Source organism: Triticum urartu, chromosome 7A (genome assembly GCF_056163025.1).
Source record: "Triticum urartu cultivar PI428250 chromosome 7A, HENAU_Tu73, whole genome shotgun sequence".
NCBI lineage: Eukaryota > Viridiplantae > Streptophyta > Magnoliopsida > Poales > Poaceae > Triticum > Triticum urartu.
The window spans coordinates 55,643,725-55,659,709 of NC_141879.1; the positions used below are offsets into that span (position 1 = coordinate 55,643,725).

Below are 15,985 nucleotides of genomic sequence, written 5' to 3' on the forward strand. Positions count from 1 at the left end.
GATAGAACTTTCAGGAACATTCAACCCTCTTTCAGGGCATGGAGGAATAGCTTCATTCATGATATCACTCTGCTCTCCCACCGAATAAAACGGAAATTTAGAGACGCCCTTCTTAAGTGGATTGATTTTCTTCCTCCCTGAGGAGAGTTCCTGTTTGTCTCCTTTGTTTATTTGTAATTTATAGGTATAGTGCTCCCCTACCCTGTATAGTTTTTCTTCCTCTTTATTTCTTTTTTCTTTGTTATTTTTTTTTCTTTCCTCACCTTGAGGAAACCCTGTATGCGTTTGCTTTATTCTTAATAAAATGTTGTGGGGTGTAAGCCCTGCAGTCTTCATGGTCAAAAAAAACACCTATAGCTATTTATATATACAAATATCAGTCGTTAGTATATATTACTTTTAGTGGTTTATTTCGTTCTTCCTTAGATGGCTCTTGTTTCTTGCTTCTTTCACTGGCTTGTCTCTTTCTTTTACCGTTATTTGTCTAGTTGTCACTATGTGAGGCATTGGCATTGTTCTACACATGTGAGCAAACTGCGCCTCTCATGGATAGTGGTATAGTTCCCTAAAATTGATAAATATACGTTGTTGTTAATATAAGCATACGTTCAAACATCCGATTAGTAAGTGCTTTCAAACAAAGATTTTTTTATGTTAATAAGATAATTAACCACCGCCTTAAAGTTATTCAATGAATTAATGAGTAGTGTTGAACTTTTGATACATGATATCGAACAATATTTTCCATGTTTTTCTAATTAATTGTCAAGTATTTAATGTGAAGAATAGAAAGCATTGAATCATGAGTAAACAAAAGAACTGGAATTTCACAAAATGGGATGATATATATTGTTTTTATAGATCAATTCATGCACTAGATGTGCCTATGTTGTTATTTCAAATATAAAACTCTTGACTTTATTGGCATGCGTACATGCTACTATATAATTAAAATGGCACTTTTGTTGTATGTTGCTCAATACATTTTTCTAAAAAGTGATCACTTTACAAAGAGATTGTCTTTCTTGCAAGTTAACGTAAACTAAACTTTTGGGCTTCCATGTATAAACAATTTTAGCTTTTGTTGTTGCTATTTGCACGCATGTATTAATTCCTTTATCAACTTATGAAGTACAATTAAGAAACTGAAACCAGGTTGTAAAGTATGAAACTGAAGTAGCAAGATGTAAAGTATGAAACTGAAATAGCAAGATGTAAAGTATGAAGTTGAACCTGTAAATACGGACTATCTAATGAGTACATGGACGGGTGTTTACGCAGCCTATAGTGTGCAAATATTTGTTGGTATGCTAGTTTTAAGGTGTCTTTTTTTTGCGAGAAAAACTTCCAATCTATTCATCTTCAATCATGGTAGTACAACGAACACTATAAATAATAAAAATTACATCCAGATCCGTAGACCACCTAGCGACGACTACAAGCACTGAAGCGAGCCGAAGGCGCACCGCTGTCATCGCCCCTCCCTCGCCAGAGCCGGGCAAACCTTGTTGTAGTAGACAATTGGGAAGTCGTCGTGCTAAGGTCCCAGAAAACCAATGTACCAGAACAGCAACCGCCGCGGATGAAGAGTGTAGATCAAAAGGATCCAACCTGAAAACATACGAACAAAGACGAAAGATGAACAGATCCGAGCAAATCCATCAAAGACATATCTACCGGAGACACACCTCCACATGCCCACCGATGACGCTAGATGCATCACCAGAATGGGGGCTAGGCAGGAAGACCTTTATTCTATCTTCAGGGAGCCGCCGTCGTCTCGCCTTCCTGAGCAGAACACAAACCCTAACAAAGCTCGAAAAAAGATCTAAAAACGGAGCCCTCCCACCTGCAGGGGCCGAGATCCACTCCGCCTCCATGGCCCTAAGGCCATCGGAGACGGGACGGACCGGCGCCGGTGTCGGCGGGAGGTAGAGAACGCTGGCTTTTTTTAGTGGCGGCGGCTGGCTAGGTCGTAGCCACACTATTCATTGGTTAGTTTTAAGATGTCAACCATTACTATTTACTATCAACACATGTGTATGGTTACCCACAAAATGTGTATATAACAGTAACTAGGTGAGTCGTGCTTGTGTTTGTGTGTGTGCGGCTGCGCACGCGTGTTTGTGTGTAGTAGGGTTTTTTCTATAAAGGGTGGATTTTACTTTCAAGAGATAGGATAGACGAGGAGGGCACCTACCTACACTTTGGATGGCTAGTTAAGTGATTGGCCTTCCATCACAGGAACGAAGATCGGTCTAAACATGTTTTAAGCTTTTTAGGCCTTTGGTGACTTATGTCACTATTGTACTTCTGCTGCCACTATTATTGTAAATATTGTGTACACTTATTTATTTATATAATACATAATAGAACATTTTTTCTACAGTTTATGGTTAAAAAAACATCGGTCTAAACGCATCCAAATGGCTCTTCCATTCTGCTCATATTCCTTTCCTGAACCAACAGGAGCACTGCCTTTTTGTATAGAATAAGAAATAGACGGTTTATTTACAGGGGTGACATGTTTTTGGAGGGAACTTGGCGAAAACCCCTGACACACACTCATTCAAATTAATCAATACCCTTGCTGGCTTGTGGCTTAGGAAAAGCTGCCCTCTCGTTGATATCCTCAAAAGTCAGGGCCGCCACCTTGGTGTGGTTCATGCACGTGCCACAGAAGATGCGACGGTTCCAATCTTTCTAGATGTTCCAAAGGGTATATAGACGCATCCCACTCCGTCACCTCTTAGATTCTTCAAGTCTGGCACATTGGATCTGACAGCCCGGTTCCACACACAAAAAATTCCGGACCCCTCCCTGTCCCACACTCCACCCCTCCACTCTCTTTTCCTGTTCCTAGACCCCGATGTTGCCATCACACCCACCTCATGCCCCGCCGCCGCTACAACAGATCTTCCTAGACCCACAGAATAGTCCATGTTGGACACCTTCGAGTTACCGCTACAGCCAACGACTGCCGCCACCACCGGGCCGAACCCGCAGAGCATGCAACCGCCAAAAGTGCCGCACCAACAAGAAGGCCTTAGAATGTCGGGGTATGAACTTTCCTTGATTTGCTAACATGTTGAATGGTTTGTCATGCACAATTCGTCTTCCCATCATTTGGAAGTGCTATATGTATCATCGATATGCTTTTGGTTGTTGGAAATTGATGAAATTCGAGGCTTAGCGGAAAAAGTAGGTGAATTTGGGAATGGGGCTAGCGTTAGGTACGCGGATAAATGGGCTTGTCTGTTTGGGGTTGGAGATACCCTAACAGGAGGGAAGTCAAGGCGGTGTGACATTGTCTCCATGGATTCACATGCAGATTAGAAACCACTCGTGACAAGAAGATGCTAAATATCAGCTAGTTATGATTTGGTGGAATCATGAGAGGAGGGACGAGAGTCATTGGGTTGGTTACACGCAGGTATTGAGGTGGTGGATGATTTACTATGAGCGGCACCTTGAGTTCATGCCAAATCTAGGTTTTCACTAAGTTAAAAATGAGCATGTTACATATAATCCACACGACACCTACCCTTTTTTGTTGCTAATATAAATACAATAGTTTAGTTAACAAGAATTTATAGAATGGAATGATTCATTATACTTGTCTGTGCAAACCTGATACATTTTGTTGTCACTGTTTATTGGAGAAAGCATATCTCACTTTCGGGCTCTAGAGATACATCGTTGATGATCTTGTGATTGTGTTGCAATGGCATAGGATTCAATACCGATTACCCTTTTATATAGAGGTGCATTCTTCATCGATAAGTTTACAATCTTAAATACAATAAAATACCATACCATACTATCTGATCTCGCTACCAAACTAGGTGTATCTTCTAGGTATGAATACGATAGGAATATGAAGTATTGTACACCATTAACTCCTCCAAGTACATACCTTGCTATGACTATGTGCCAGGCCGAGAGATCCTATACACGCATAGGTTCGTAAGGTATGTTCATGCCCATATGGCACTTCTAGCAAAAAAATACCTACATTCAAATGAATATCAAATTTGTACAATACAAATACAGGACATGATGATGTATATGTGTGGGTAAGAGACTATGGTTACTACCCGCATTATGGGCCTAAACACTGGTACATCACTCTCGCGTATTTTAAATCTCATTTGGTATCATGGGTGTGTTCCTTATATCACCCAGATTACCTCGTACTACCACATATAGCCATTAATACATGATCAGTGTAGATTATGAATCTATAGCTGGCACCCACAATGGCACTATATTGAGCTCATCTAGGCAAAAAAATCTGAAATCAATCTCGCCTAGGAAAATGCCTTCCGCGGGATTCTCAATGAGGTCCTTCACTATAGCAGCCTTAGATATATTCTTTTGAAACCGGCCATCCCAGATTTCTTTTGAAACCGGCCATGTGGTTCATGTTCTACGGAAAAGTAACATGCCTCTCAAGACGACCTCATGTTATCATAGAGAAAGTACCAAACAATATGGTGATTGGTTTCTTCTTACTTCTCCTTGGGTATTTTGAAGAGAATTTTTGTGGCAAATACAACAAAATAGTTTATCTCTAAATAAATCCACTCTTATGACTCATGAGTTTGTTGTTTCTCGTTACATGCGGTTGGTACTAGTTCCTGTAGAGGTTAATAAGGTTGCTCAAACAACATTATAAAGATTTGTATATATTTCAACACAAAACAAATATCTGAAGACATTTGAATTATTGAACACATGTCAACATGATAGAACCCCCACACAAAAAGTTGGCATAATAAAAGTACAATACAATACTTCAAGTACAATACATTATTGCATCCCTTTCAGTAAAATCAACTTCACAAAAATAAACACTTAACAACAAACCAAGCTATGACATTTTCAGAGATCATTTTTTAGGATGAATGATCTAGAAAATGTGATGAAGTACTAGGAGAGTCTAATTAAAATATGTCATTTCTATATTGATATGGATGTCACTTGCAACAATATTGGCATCATGTGCAATACCAGCCAATCCCCTCCTTGCAAATCCGACATTGTAGAGTCCATTTGCACCTTTCCAGTGGTTGGGGAAGTCTTTTTTGGGTATGCCATCACTATTTAGCATACTCATGTCGTTCTGCATTTATTAAAATATTTTTATAAGAATATTTCAAAAAATATGATACAATGTTTGGAGAAAATTTCTATACTACTATATATAGTGTATGAGTTTTAAGTTTTTGAATCTCAACACCAAAAAGCAGTGTGTCATTCATAAAGTCCATGGTAAGGCTCAAAATGTTGGGATTTGAAGCTACAGTACGGGATACAATATAGCGAAGATACTACTGATTTCTAGAACCATCGCTATATTTTTAGTGTAGATAAAGTTCACTTGTCAGCTATAATAAATATATGCATGCTGGTCATGGCACACATATTGGTAGCTGGATCGTGAGAATTTGTAGTGTGCATACTAATCGTGTCAACGAGAATTGAAAGTTCTGGTGAAGTTTCTTTAAGCTAGTTGTAGTATAAGATACTAATTCTAAGCATGTAAAGCTTTACATCCAAAACCGAACGGCTACAACAATTGACTCGATGAAGCTTTCCATGCCAAGGTGCAGTGCTTGAAGCAAGCAAGCTTTGTATCCGTGAATTGAGATTTGACGTGTTGTGCACATACCTGCGTACTAGTATGACTATAAGTTGAAACTGATTGTCCTTTTAAGCTAGAAATTTTGTTTGACTTATTTACCATCATACGTTATTCATATTACTATGATGTTATATATAAATAATAATAATAATAATAATAATAATAATGGTGTTCTTTGAGATAAATTGAAATGAATGTCTATATACCTTGAGCCATATATTAGCGGTGCTTTTGTAACCTGTGGCAAACACAATAGCGTCATCGTACCTCTCATTCCCATCTGCAAACTCTATGAGATTTCCTCGAATGCATGATATTGGACCGAATACCTGCCACACAAAATATTTTTAAATTAGTCTGTTAGATTCCCCATATAGTATGTATATATTTATACTTATAAGCATGATTTTCCTCTCACCTTGATATCACCTTTTTTTATTAGCTTAGTGGTGCCAGTGTCTATGACAGCAGACCGGCCAGTTTTTGCTTTTAGGGTGAGTGGACCAATATTAGGCCTCACAATACCATACTTTGATAAATCACCTAATAAGATATATGCGAGGATCATAAGAATAAGATCTACAAGCTTCAGTGGAAGGTGCCACGTTGAGAGTACCATGCCCAGGTGGATCAACTCCTTTGTCATAACATGCAACTTCACAATTACCCATGTAAGAACTTGTTTAGTACAACGTCAACCATGATTTTTCTGAGAAACTAAGAAAACAATAGAAGTGGGATCGTGAAATCTACGTACCAGACTACGGATAATGATGGAAGTGTTAGCTCCATGCACTGCAAGATCATGGGCAATCTCAAAGCCAGAGTTCCCACATCCAACAACAAGCACGCTTTTCCCAACATAATCATTTCCGGACTTGTAACTTGATGAGTGGATTGTTTCACCAGGAAAGCTTTGTAGGCCAACGATCTCTGGAACATATCCCATACTATTTTCATCTGTTGCTACAACCAAGAACTTGGATGCATACATAGTTGGGCCATCCACCTTGTTATGTGTCATGACAACCCAACATTTCCTCAGCTCGTCATACATGCATGACTTAACTAAAGTGTTAAGCTTTGGGGATATATTGAAGTGCTTGACATAATCCTCCATATACCTTAAAAGTTGATCTTTGGGAAGGTAGGTCTGCCAATCAGTTGGGTATGCCATGTGGGGTAGCTCACAAAACTCTTTGGCGACGTGGAGCTTGAGGCGATCATATGTGTATTTCTGCCATAACGACATAATACAATCTTCACGCTCAGCGATCACTACTAGGAAAAGGCCTACTAATGGCGCACCAGTTTTGCCATTAGTATCACGCCACTAGTATTTTTTACTAATGACGCACCACTGGTGCGCGGCGCACCAGTAGTGCACCATTAGTATGCCTAGAGGTGCGCCATTACTATCTGACTTAGTAATGGCGCACCACATAGAAGTGTGCCATTAGTAATAAATTTTTTTCAATTTTTTTTAAAGAAAATTCAAACTTTTTTATTTTTTTCTTAATCTCGGGTCACTATGGCTTATTCTCAGGTCAAACCGCACTCTGTGATCAAACTTCCTGGAAGGTCACCCATCCTCACACTACTCCAGCCCAAGCACGCTTACATTCATAGTTCTATTCAACCCCAGCACCACCTCACTTCACAGGCACTTGTTGATATATCTATCATATCAATCCTATTAAACCTTGCTGATGTCTAGGACTTTGTTCATGTTCATGAGTATGATGAAATTTTGAAAAAAATATTTCAAACTTCCCGATCATATTACGTATCATATTTTGAAAAATAATTCAAAAAAAAATTCGAAACCAATTTTTTTTCTGTTACTACTGGCGCACCTAGCATACGGTGCGCCGCTAGTATGTTTGAAATTTTTGAATTTTTTTGCCTCTGGATCTTAAAAGCCCCGTAATTTTTTTCTGTTAGGTTTTTGGGGATTTTGAAAATGTTTAACGTCGGATGTAACTTTTCGAGTAGATGATTTTTCATATAGAAAACTTTTTAATACGAGTTCGTATGCAAAAGTTATGCCCATTTTACAAATTTCAGAGAGATTTTGCAAATAAAGTCAAAATTCATATTTGTAAATTTTCCCAACAACTAGACACATGGGAAACTTATTTTCTTTTATTTTTTTGACATTTCCATCATTTTCTTTAATTTTTTTAAACTGAAATTGAAAATAATTTACTAGTGGCGCACCGTGGATGTGGTGCGCCATTACTAGTTTAACTAGTAATGGCGCACTATCCACTAGTGCGCCATTACTAGTTTTGAAAAAAAATGAAAAAAAATTTGTTACTAATGGCGCACCGTGGATGTGGTGCGCCATTACTATTTGGACACTAATGGCGCACCAACACATGGTGCGCCATTAGTATATACTAATGGCGCACCACATGTCTGGTGCGCCATTAGTGTCATTTCCATCTATAGCCCTTTTCCTAGTAGTGGATGATATATGGTATAGAGAGTTTGCTTAGGCATGCTGCTGTGGCAAGCCCAGAAGGACCCGCTCCGACGATGAAAACTTGTACCTTCTCCATGGAAAGACTTGAATATAGGTGTGCAATCAATTTAGTGACACTATTGTATTAAAGTTGTCCTTGTTGATATGTGTTTGGGTAACACCTATAGCTATTTATATATACTAATTCAACCTTACTCATATTACTTTTAGTGGCTTGTTTCTTTCTTCCTTAGATGGCTTCTTTCACTTGCTTTTCTCTTTCTTTTATAGTTATTGGTCTAGTTGTCTCTATGTGAGGCATTGATATTTTGCACATTTTAGCAAACTGCACCTCTCACAAACAATAGTATAGTTTTGTAAAATTGAAAAATATATGTTGTTGTTGTCGATATAAGCATGCATTCAAACATCTGATTAGTAAGTGCTTTCAAACAAAGATTTTTATGTTAATAAGATAATTAGCCATCACCTTAAAGTTATTCCATGAATTAATGAAAAGTGCTGGTACATGATATCGAACAATATTTTCCATGTTTTCTAATTAATTGTCAAGCGTTTGATGTGAAGAATAGTGAAAGCATTGAAGCGTAAGTAAACAAAATAACTAAATTTTTCGAAAGGGGTGATATATAATGTTTTTAAAATATAAAATTATTGACTTTATTGGCATATATACATGCTACTGTATAATTAAGTTTCAAGTGAGATGCTTCTTTTTGTATCTTGCACTTTGGAATAGCTAAGTCGACTGATAAAAGAAATACAAATCAAAATATATAAGAAACACACATGTCACAAATACTTGGTGGATGAGAATATCTCCTCATTTTGCATGTTCAGCACAACCAAGAAAGTATGTTGATTTAGAAAATTGTACTTTTGTTGTATGTTGCTCAATACACTTCTCTAAAAAGTGATCACCTTAAAAGATTGTCTTTCTTGAAAGTTAATGTAAACTAAAGTTTTGGGCTTCCATGTATACACAATTTTAGTTGTTGTTGCTGCTATTTGCATGCATGTATTAATTCCTTTATCAACTTATGAAGTACAAGTAAGAAACTGAAACCAGGTCGTAAAGTACGAAACTGAAATAGCAAGATGTAACGTATGAAACTGAAATAGAAAGATGTAAAGTATCAAATTGAACCTGTAAATACAGACTATCTAACGAGTACATGAACATGTGTATATGTAACCAATAGTGTGCAAATATTTGGTTTGTTTGCTGGTTTTAAGATGTCTAATATTACTATTTACTATCAACACACGTGTATGGCTACCCACAAAATGTGTATCAAACAGTAACCAGGTGCACCGTGCTTTTGTTTGTGTGTGCGGCTGCAAGCACATGTTTGTGTATAGTAGGTAAGGTTATGGCTTTACTCTCAAGAGATAGGGTAGATGATGAGGGCACCGACCTACACTTTGGATGGCTTGCTGAGTGATTGGCCTTCCATCGCAAGAACCAAGATCGATCTAAACATGTTTAAACTTTTTAGGCCTTTGGTGACTTCTGTACCTATTGTAAATACTTTGTACACTTATTTATTTATATAATACACCGTAGAAAAATTGTTCTATAGTTCATGGTTCAAAGAAAGATCTAAATGCATCGGCTCTTCCATTCTGCTCCTATCTGTCTAGACTAGCTGGCCTTACAAGCGAACTGTTTTTGTTTCCCGAACCGGTGAGAGCACTGCCTTTTCATATAGAAGAAGAAAATAGATGGTTTATTTACATGGGTGATATGGTTTTGGAAGGAACTTGATGAAAACTCCCTGACACACACTCATGCAATTAACCAATACCCTTGCTGGCTTGCGGCATAGGAAAAGCCATCGCCCTCTAGTTGATATCCTGAGAAGTCAGGGTCGGCACCTCGATGTGGTTCATGCACCTGCCACAAAAGATGTGATGGTTCTGCTCTTTCCAGATGTTCCAAAGGGTGTATAGAAGCATCTCAGCCCGTCATTGCTTAGATTCCTCGAGTCTGGCATGTTGGATTTGACCGCCCGGTCCCACGCAAAAAATTCTTGACCCCTTCCCATCCCACACTCCACCCCTCCTCCTCCACTCTATTTTCTCACTCCTAGACCCCGATGTTGCCATCACACCATCTCAGAAAGACAGCCATATAGAGTGTGTAAACCAATGTATAGAGACTTTCTTGCGATGTTTCACTCATGCATGTCCTCGCCGCTGGAGCTTCTGGGTCCCTCTCACATAGTTCTGGTATAACTCCTCACACCAATTTGCTATTGAAATGACTCCTTTCAAAGCTGGTCATGAGCCTAAGCACTGGGGAATTACAACAGATATAACATGTTCGGTGTCATTGTTGCACACATGGCTCAAAGAGCGTTCGGTCGTCCAAGACTTGCTCCAGCAGCATCTCCACCGTGCTTGCCAATACATGAAGCTCAATGCTTAGAAGAACCGCTCATTCCACAAGTTTTCGCTAGCTGACAGTGTCTTCCTAAAGTTGTAACCCTATGTGCAGACATCGGTTGCCCCCGCGCCAACTATAAGCTCTTTTCCAAGTTCTAGGGGCATTATCCCATCATCGAGAAGATCAACAATGTGGCCTATAAACTAAAGCTGCCGCCACAAGCTTTAGTCCATCATGTTTTTCATGTCCCACAACTCTGACAAGCACTTCTCCCTGGTACGGTTGTTGCTCCTGAACTTCATATATGTTCCAACGAATTAGAAATTCCCGTGGAAGAACTATAGTAGTTGATGTGGCACCAGAAGGATGGTTCGATGGTGGAACAAGTCAAGGTGTAGTGGTCTGGCAATGCAGCAATGGGCACTATCTTGGAAGATCGCGCGATGCTCCAAGACCGTTTCCCAAATTTTGCGACCTAGGATCATGCCGCAACTCAATAAGGGGGATGCTAATGCCCTTGACCAGGAGGCCCCACTGGCCTCTCCCGCTGAACCCGTGGGATCAACGATGCCTCCTACGCCGCCCAATCCAATGCCTGATCTGGCTCCAACGAATGACCCCTTAGGAACAGACGGTCGACAAACGACTGCGCTTCCCGTTGCTATCCATGGTCGTTTCGCAACGGGTTCAAAGTCAAATATTTCTCCCAAAACGACCTCGAGCCCCACACCATAGGGCTCAACATATGTCGATAAGCAGATGGGCATGAGGTACATAGAGCGGCGGCGCATCTCAATGGATCCAGGGTGAGTGAAAGACTATATGATAGTTGAGTATGTGGACTTGCTGAAAAGCTCTTATATTGACTCTTTCCTATGTTATGATAAATTGCAATTGCTTCAATGACTAAGATTATAGTTTGTTAGTTTTGAATGAAGTTTTTGATCCATACTTGAAATTGTGATTGAATTGTTACTCTAGCATAAGAGATCATATGACAAGAATTATATAAGTTGTTGTTCTAAGAATGATCATGATGCCCTCATGTCCGTATTTTATTTTTATCGACACCTCTATCTCTAAACATCTGGACATATTTTTCGATTTCGGCTTTCGCTTGAGGACAAGCGAGGTCTAAGCTTGGGGGAGTTGATACGTCCATTTTGCATCATGCTTTTATATCGACATTTATTGCATTATGGGATGTTATTACACATTATGTCACAATACTTATGCCTATTCTCTCTTATTTTACAAGGTTTACATAAAGAGGGAGAATGCCGGCAGCTGGGATTCTATGCTGGAAAAGGAGCAAATATTGGAGACCTATTCTGCACAGCTCCAAAAGTCCTGAAACTTCACGGAAGTCCTTTTTAGAATATATAAAAAATACTGAGCGCAAGAAGTTCCAGAGGTGGGCCACACCCTGCCCACGAGGGTGGGGGGCACGCCCAGATGCCCATCTTCTGCTACATGTAGTATTTCGATGAGGAAAAAATCATAAGCAAGCTTTCAGGACGAGACTTCGCCGCCACGAGGGGGAACCAATCTAGGGCTCCGGTGGAGCTGTTTTGCCGGGGACACTTCCCTCCGGAAGGGGGAAATCATCGCCATCGTCATCACCAATGATCCTCTCATCGGGAGGGGGTCAATCTCCATCAACATCTTCACCAGCACCATCTCCTGTCAAACCCTAGTTCATCTCTTGTATCCAATTCTTGTCTCCAAGTTTGGGATTGGTACATGTGGGTTGCTAGTAGTGTTGATTACTCCTTGTAGTTGATGCTAGTTGGTTTATTTGGTGGAAGATCATATGTTCAGATCCTATATGCATATTAATACCCCTCTGATTATGAACATGAATATGCTTTGTGAGTAGTTACGTTTGTTCCTGAGGACATGGGAGAAGTCTTGCTATTAGTAGTCATGTGAATTTGGTATTCGTTCGATATTTTGATGAGATGTATGTTGTCTCTCCTCTAGTGGTGTTATGTGAACGTCGACTACATGACACTTCACCATTATTTGGGCCTAGAGGAAGGCATTGGGAAGTAATAAGTAGATGATGGGTTGCTAGAGTGACAGAAGCTTAAACCCTAGTTTATGCGTTGCTTCGTAAGGGGCTGATTTGGATCCACATGTTTCATGCTATGGTTAGGTTTACCTTAATACTTTTGTTGTAGTTGCGGATGCTTGCAATAGAGGTTAATCATAAGTGGGATGCTTGTCCAAGTAAGGACAGCACCCAAGCACCGGTCCACCCACATACCAAATTATCAAAGTACCGAACGTGAATCATATGATCGTGATGAAACCTAGCTTGACGATAATTCCCATGTGTCCTCGGGAGCGCTTTTCTCTGTATAAGAATTTGTCCAGGCTTGTCCTTTGCTACAAAAAGGATTGGGCCACCTTACTGCACTTTATTTACTTTTGTTACTTGTTGCTTGTTACAAATTATCTTATCACAAAACTATTTGTTACCTATAATTTCAGTGCTTGCAGAGAATACCTTGCTGAAAACCGGTTATCATTTCTTTCTGCTCCTCGTTGGGTTCGACACTCTTACTTATCGAAAGGACTATGATAGATCCCATATACTTGTGGGTCATCACTAATACTTGAGAATATTCTTTGGCTCCCCTTGTGTCGAATCAATAAATTTGGGTTGAATACTCTACCCTCAAAAACTGTTGCGATCCCCTATACTTGTGGGTTATCAACTACACGCACAAAGCCTCTACAAATATGTAGGTTGTCAGTGTCACTACAAACAACAGTTAGTCAGAAAACAGTTGATCTCTCGTGACTTTAGAAACCACATACATACACACCATCGATATAGATCTTGATTGATTTCTCTCTGAAGGAAATATGCCCTAGAGGCAATAATACAGTTGTTATTTTATATTTCCTTATTCACTATAAAGGTTTATTATTCATGCTAGAATTGTATTGATCGGAAACCTAAATACATGTGTGAATACATAAAGAAACACTGTGTCCCTAGTGAGCCTCTACTAGACTAGCTCATTGATCAAAGATGGTTAAGGTTCCCTAACCATGGACATGAGTTGTCATTTGATAACGGGATCACATTATTAGGATAATGATGTGATGGATAAGACCCATCTGTTAGCTTAGCATAATGATCGTTCAGTTTTACTGATATTGCTTTCTTCATGTCAAATACATATTCCTTCGACTATGAGATTATGCAACTCCCGGATATCGGAGGAATTCCTTATGTGCTATCAAACGTCACAACGTAACTGGGTGATCATAAAGATGTTCTACAGGTATCTCCGAAGGTGTTTGTTGAGTTGACATAGATTGATATTAGGATTTGTCACTCCGAGTATCGGAGAGGTATCTCTGGGCCCTCTCGGTAATACACATCATAAGCTTGCAAGCAACCAACTAAGGAGTTAGTCATGAGGTGATGTATTATGGAACGAGTAAACAGACTTGCCGGTAACGAGATTGAACTAGGTATGAAGATACTGACGATCGAATCTCGGCAAGTAACATACCGATGGACAAAGAGAATTACGTATGTTGTCATAATGGATCGACCAATAAAGATCTTCGTAGAATATGTAGAAGCCAATATGAGCATCCAGGTTCCGCTATTGGTTATTGACCGGAGAGGTGTCTCGGTCATGTCTATGTTGGGGAACGTAGTAATTTCAAAATTTTCCTACGCACACGCAAGATCATGGTGATGCATAGCAACGAGAGGGGAGAGTATCGTCTATGTACCCTCGTAGACCGTAAGCGGAAGCGTTGTGAGAACGCGGTTGATGTAGTCATACGTCTTCACGATCTGACCGATCCAAGTACCGAATGTACGGCACCTCCGAGTTAAGCACACGTTCATCTCGGTGATGTCCCACGAACTCCGATCCAGCAGAGCTTCGAGGGAGAATTCCGTCAGCACGATGGCATGATGACGGTGATGATGATGCTACCGACGCAGGGCTTCGCCTAAGCACCGCTACGATATGACCGAGGTGGATTATGGTAGAGGGGGGCACCGCACACGGCGAAAAGATCAACTGATCAACTTGTGTGTCTATGGGGTGCCCCCTGGCCACGTATATAAAGGAGTGGAGGAGGGGGAGAGGCCGTCCCTCCTAGGCGCGCCCCAAGGGGAGTCCTACTCCCACTAGGAGTAGGATTCCCCCCTTCCATGTAGTAGGAGTAGGAGAGAAGGAAAGGGAAAAGAGACGAGAAGGAAGGAGGTGGCGCCGCCCCTCCCCCTAGTCCAATTCGGACTAAGCCTTGGGGGCGTGCAGACTCCCCTCTCTCTTTCCCCTAAAGCCCAATAAGGCCCATATAGTCCCCGGCGAATTCCCGTAACTCTTCGGTACTCCGAAAAATACCCGAATCACTCGGAACCTTTCCAATGTCCGAATATAGTCGTCCAATATATCGATCTTTACGTCTCGACCATTTTGAGACTCCTCGTCATGTGCCCGATCTCATCCGGGACTCCGAACTACCTTTGGTACATCAAAACACATAAGCTCATATTACCGATCGTCACCGAACGTTAAGCGTGCGGACCCTATGGGTTCGAGAACTATGTAGACATGACCGAGACTCGTGTCCGGTAAATAACCAATATCGGAACCTAGATGCTCATATTGGTTCCTACATATTCTACAAAGATCTTTATCGGTCAAACCGCATAACAACATATGTTGTTCCCTTTGTCATCGCTATGTTACTTGCATGAGATTCGATCGTCGGTATCTCAATACCTAGTTCAATCTCGTTACCGGCTAGTCTCTTTACTCGTTCTGTAATACATCATCCCGCAACTAAATCATTAGTTGCATTGCTTGCAAGGCTTATTGTCGGTGTCAAAACCAGTGGATCTCGGGTAGGGGGTCCCAAACTGTGCGTTTAAGGCGGATGGTAACAGGAGGCAGGGGACACGATGTTTTACCCAGGTTCGGGCCCTCTTGATGGAGGTAAAACCCTACGTCCTGCTTGATTTATTCTTGATGATATGAGTATTACAAGAGTTGATCTACCACGAGATTGGAGAGGCTAAACCCTAGAAGCTAGCATATGGTATGATTGTATGTTGTCCTACGGACTAAAACCCTCCGGTTTATATAGACACCGGAGGGGGCTAGGGTTACACAAGGTCGGTTACAAAGGAGGAGATATCCATATCCGTACTGCCTAGCTTGCCTTCCACGCCATGTAGAGTCCCATCCGGACACGATACGAAGTCTTCAATCTTGTATCTTCATAGGCCAACAGTCCGGCCAGAGGATATAGTCCGGCTGTCTGGAGACCCCCTAATCCAGCACTCCCTCAGTAGCCCCTGAACCAGGCTTCAATGACAATGAGTCCGGCACACAGTATTGTCTTCGGCATTGCAAGGCGGGTTCCTCCTCCGAATACACCACGGAAGAATTTGAATACGAGGATAGTGTCCGACCCT

The 15,985-nt window shown here is 40.7% G+C and overlaps 1 protein-coding gene across 1 annotated transcript; it reads right to left on the reverse strand.

Annotated features, from left to right (window-relative positions):
• Nucleotides 1–4,942: 4,942 nt before the first annotated feature.
• On the reverse strand, nt 4,943–8,211 carry LOC125525880 (putative indole-3-pyruvate monooxygenase YUCCA11). The gene is made up of 5 exons (XM_087537578.1): nt 8,122–8,211; nt 6,405–6,923; nt 6,066–6,302; nt 5,854–5,976; nt 4,943–5,125 (listed from the first exon to the last, which is right to left on the reverse strand). Exons 1-5 carry the CDS (start codon nt 8,209–8,211, stop codon nt 4,943–4,945), a joined length of 1,152 nt encoding a protein of 383 aa, XP_087393704.1.
• Between the last annotated feature and the right edge of the window lie 7,774 nt (nt 8,212–15,985).

Bases quoted from the DNA above. Each gene is read 5' to 3' on its own strand.
- LOC125525880 (XM_087537578.1), bottom strand. From the start codon at position 8,211: ATGGAGAAGGTACAAGTTTTCATCGTCGGAGCGGGTCCTTCTGGGCTT. The intron at 6,303-6,404 runs GTACGTAGATTT...GTAATTGTGAAG, and splicing joins CCATCATTATCCGTAGTCTG to TTGCATGTTATGACAAAGGA. The intron at 5,126-5,853 runs GTATATAGACAT...TAATAAATGCAG, and splicing joins CCGCTAATATATGGCTCAAG to AACGACATGAGTATGCTAAA.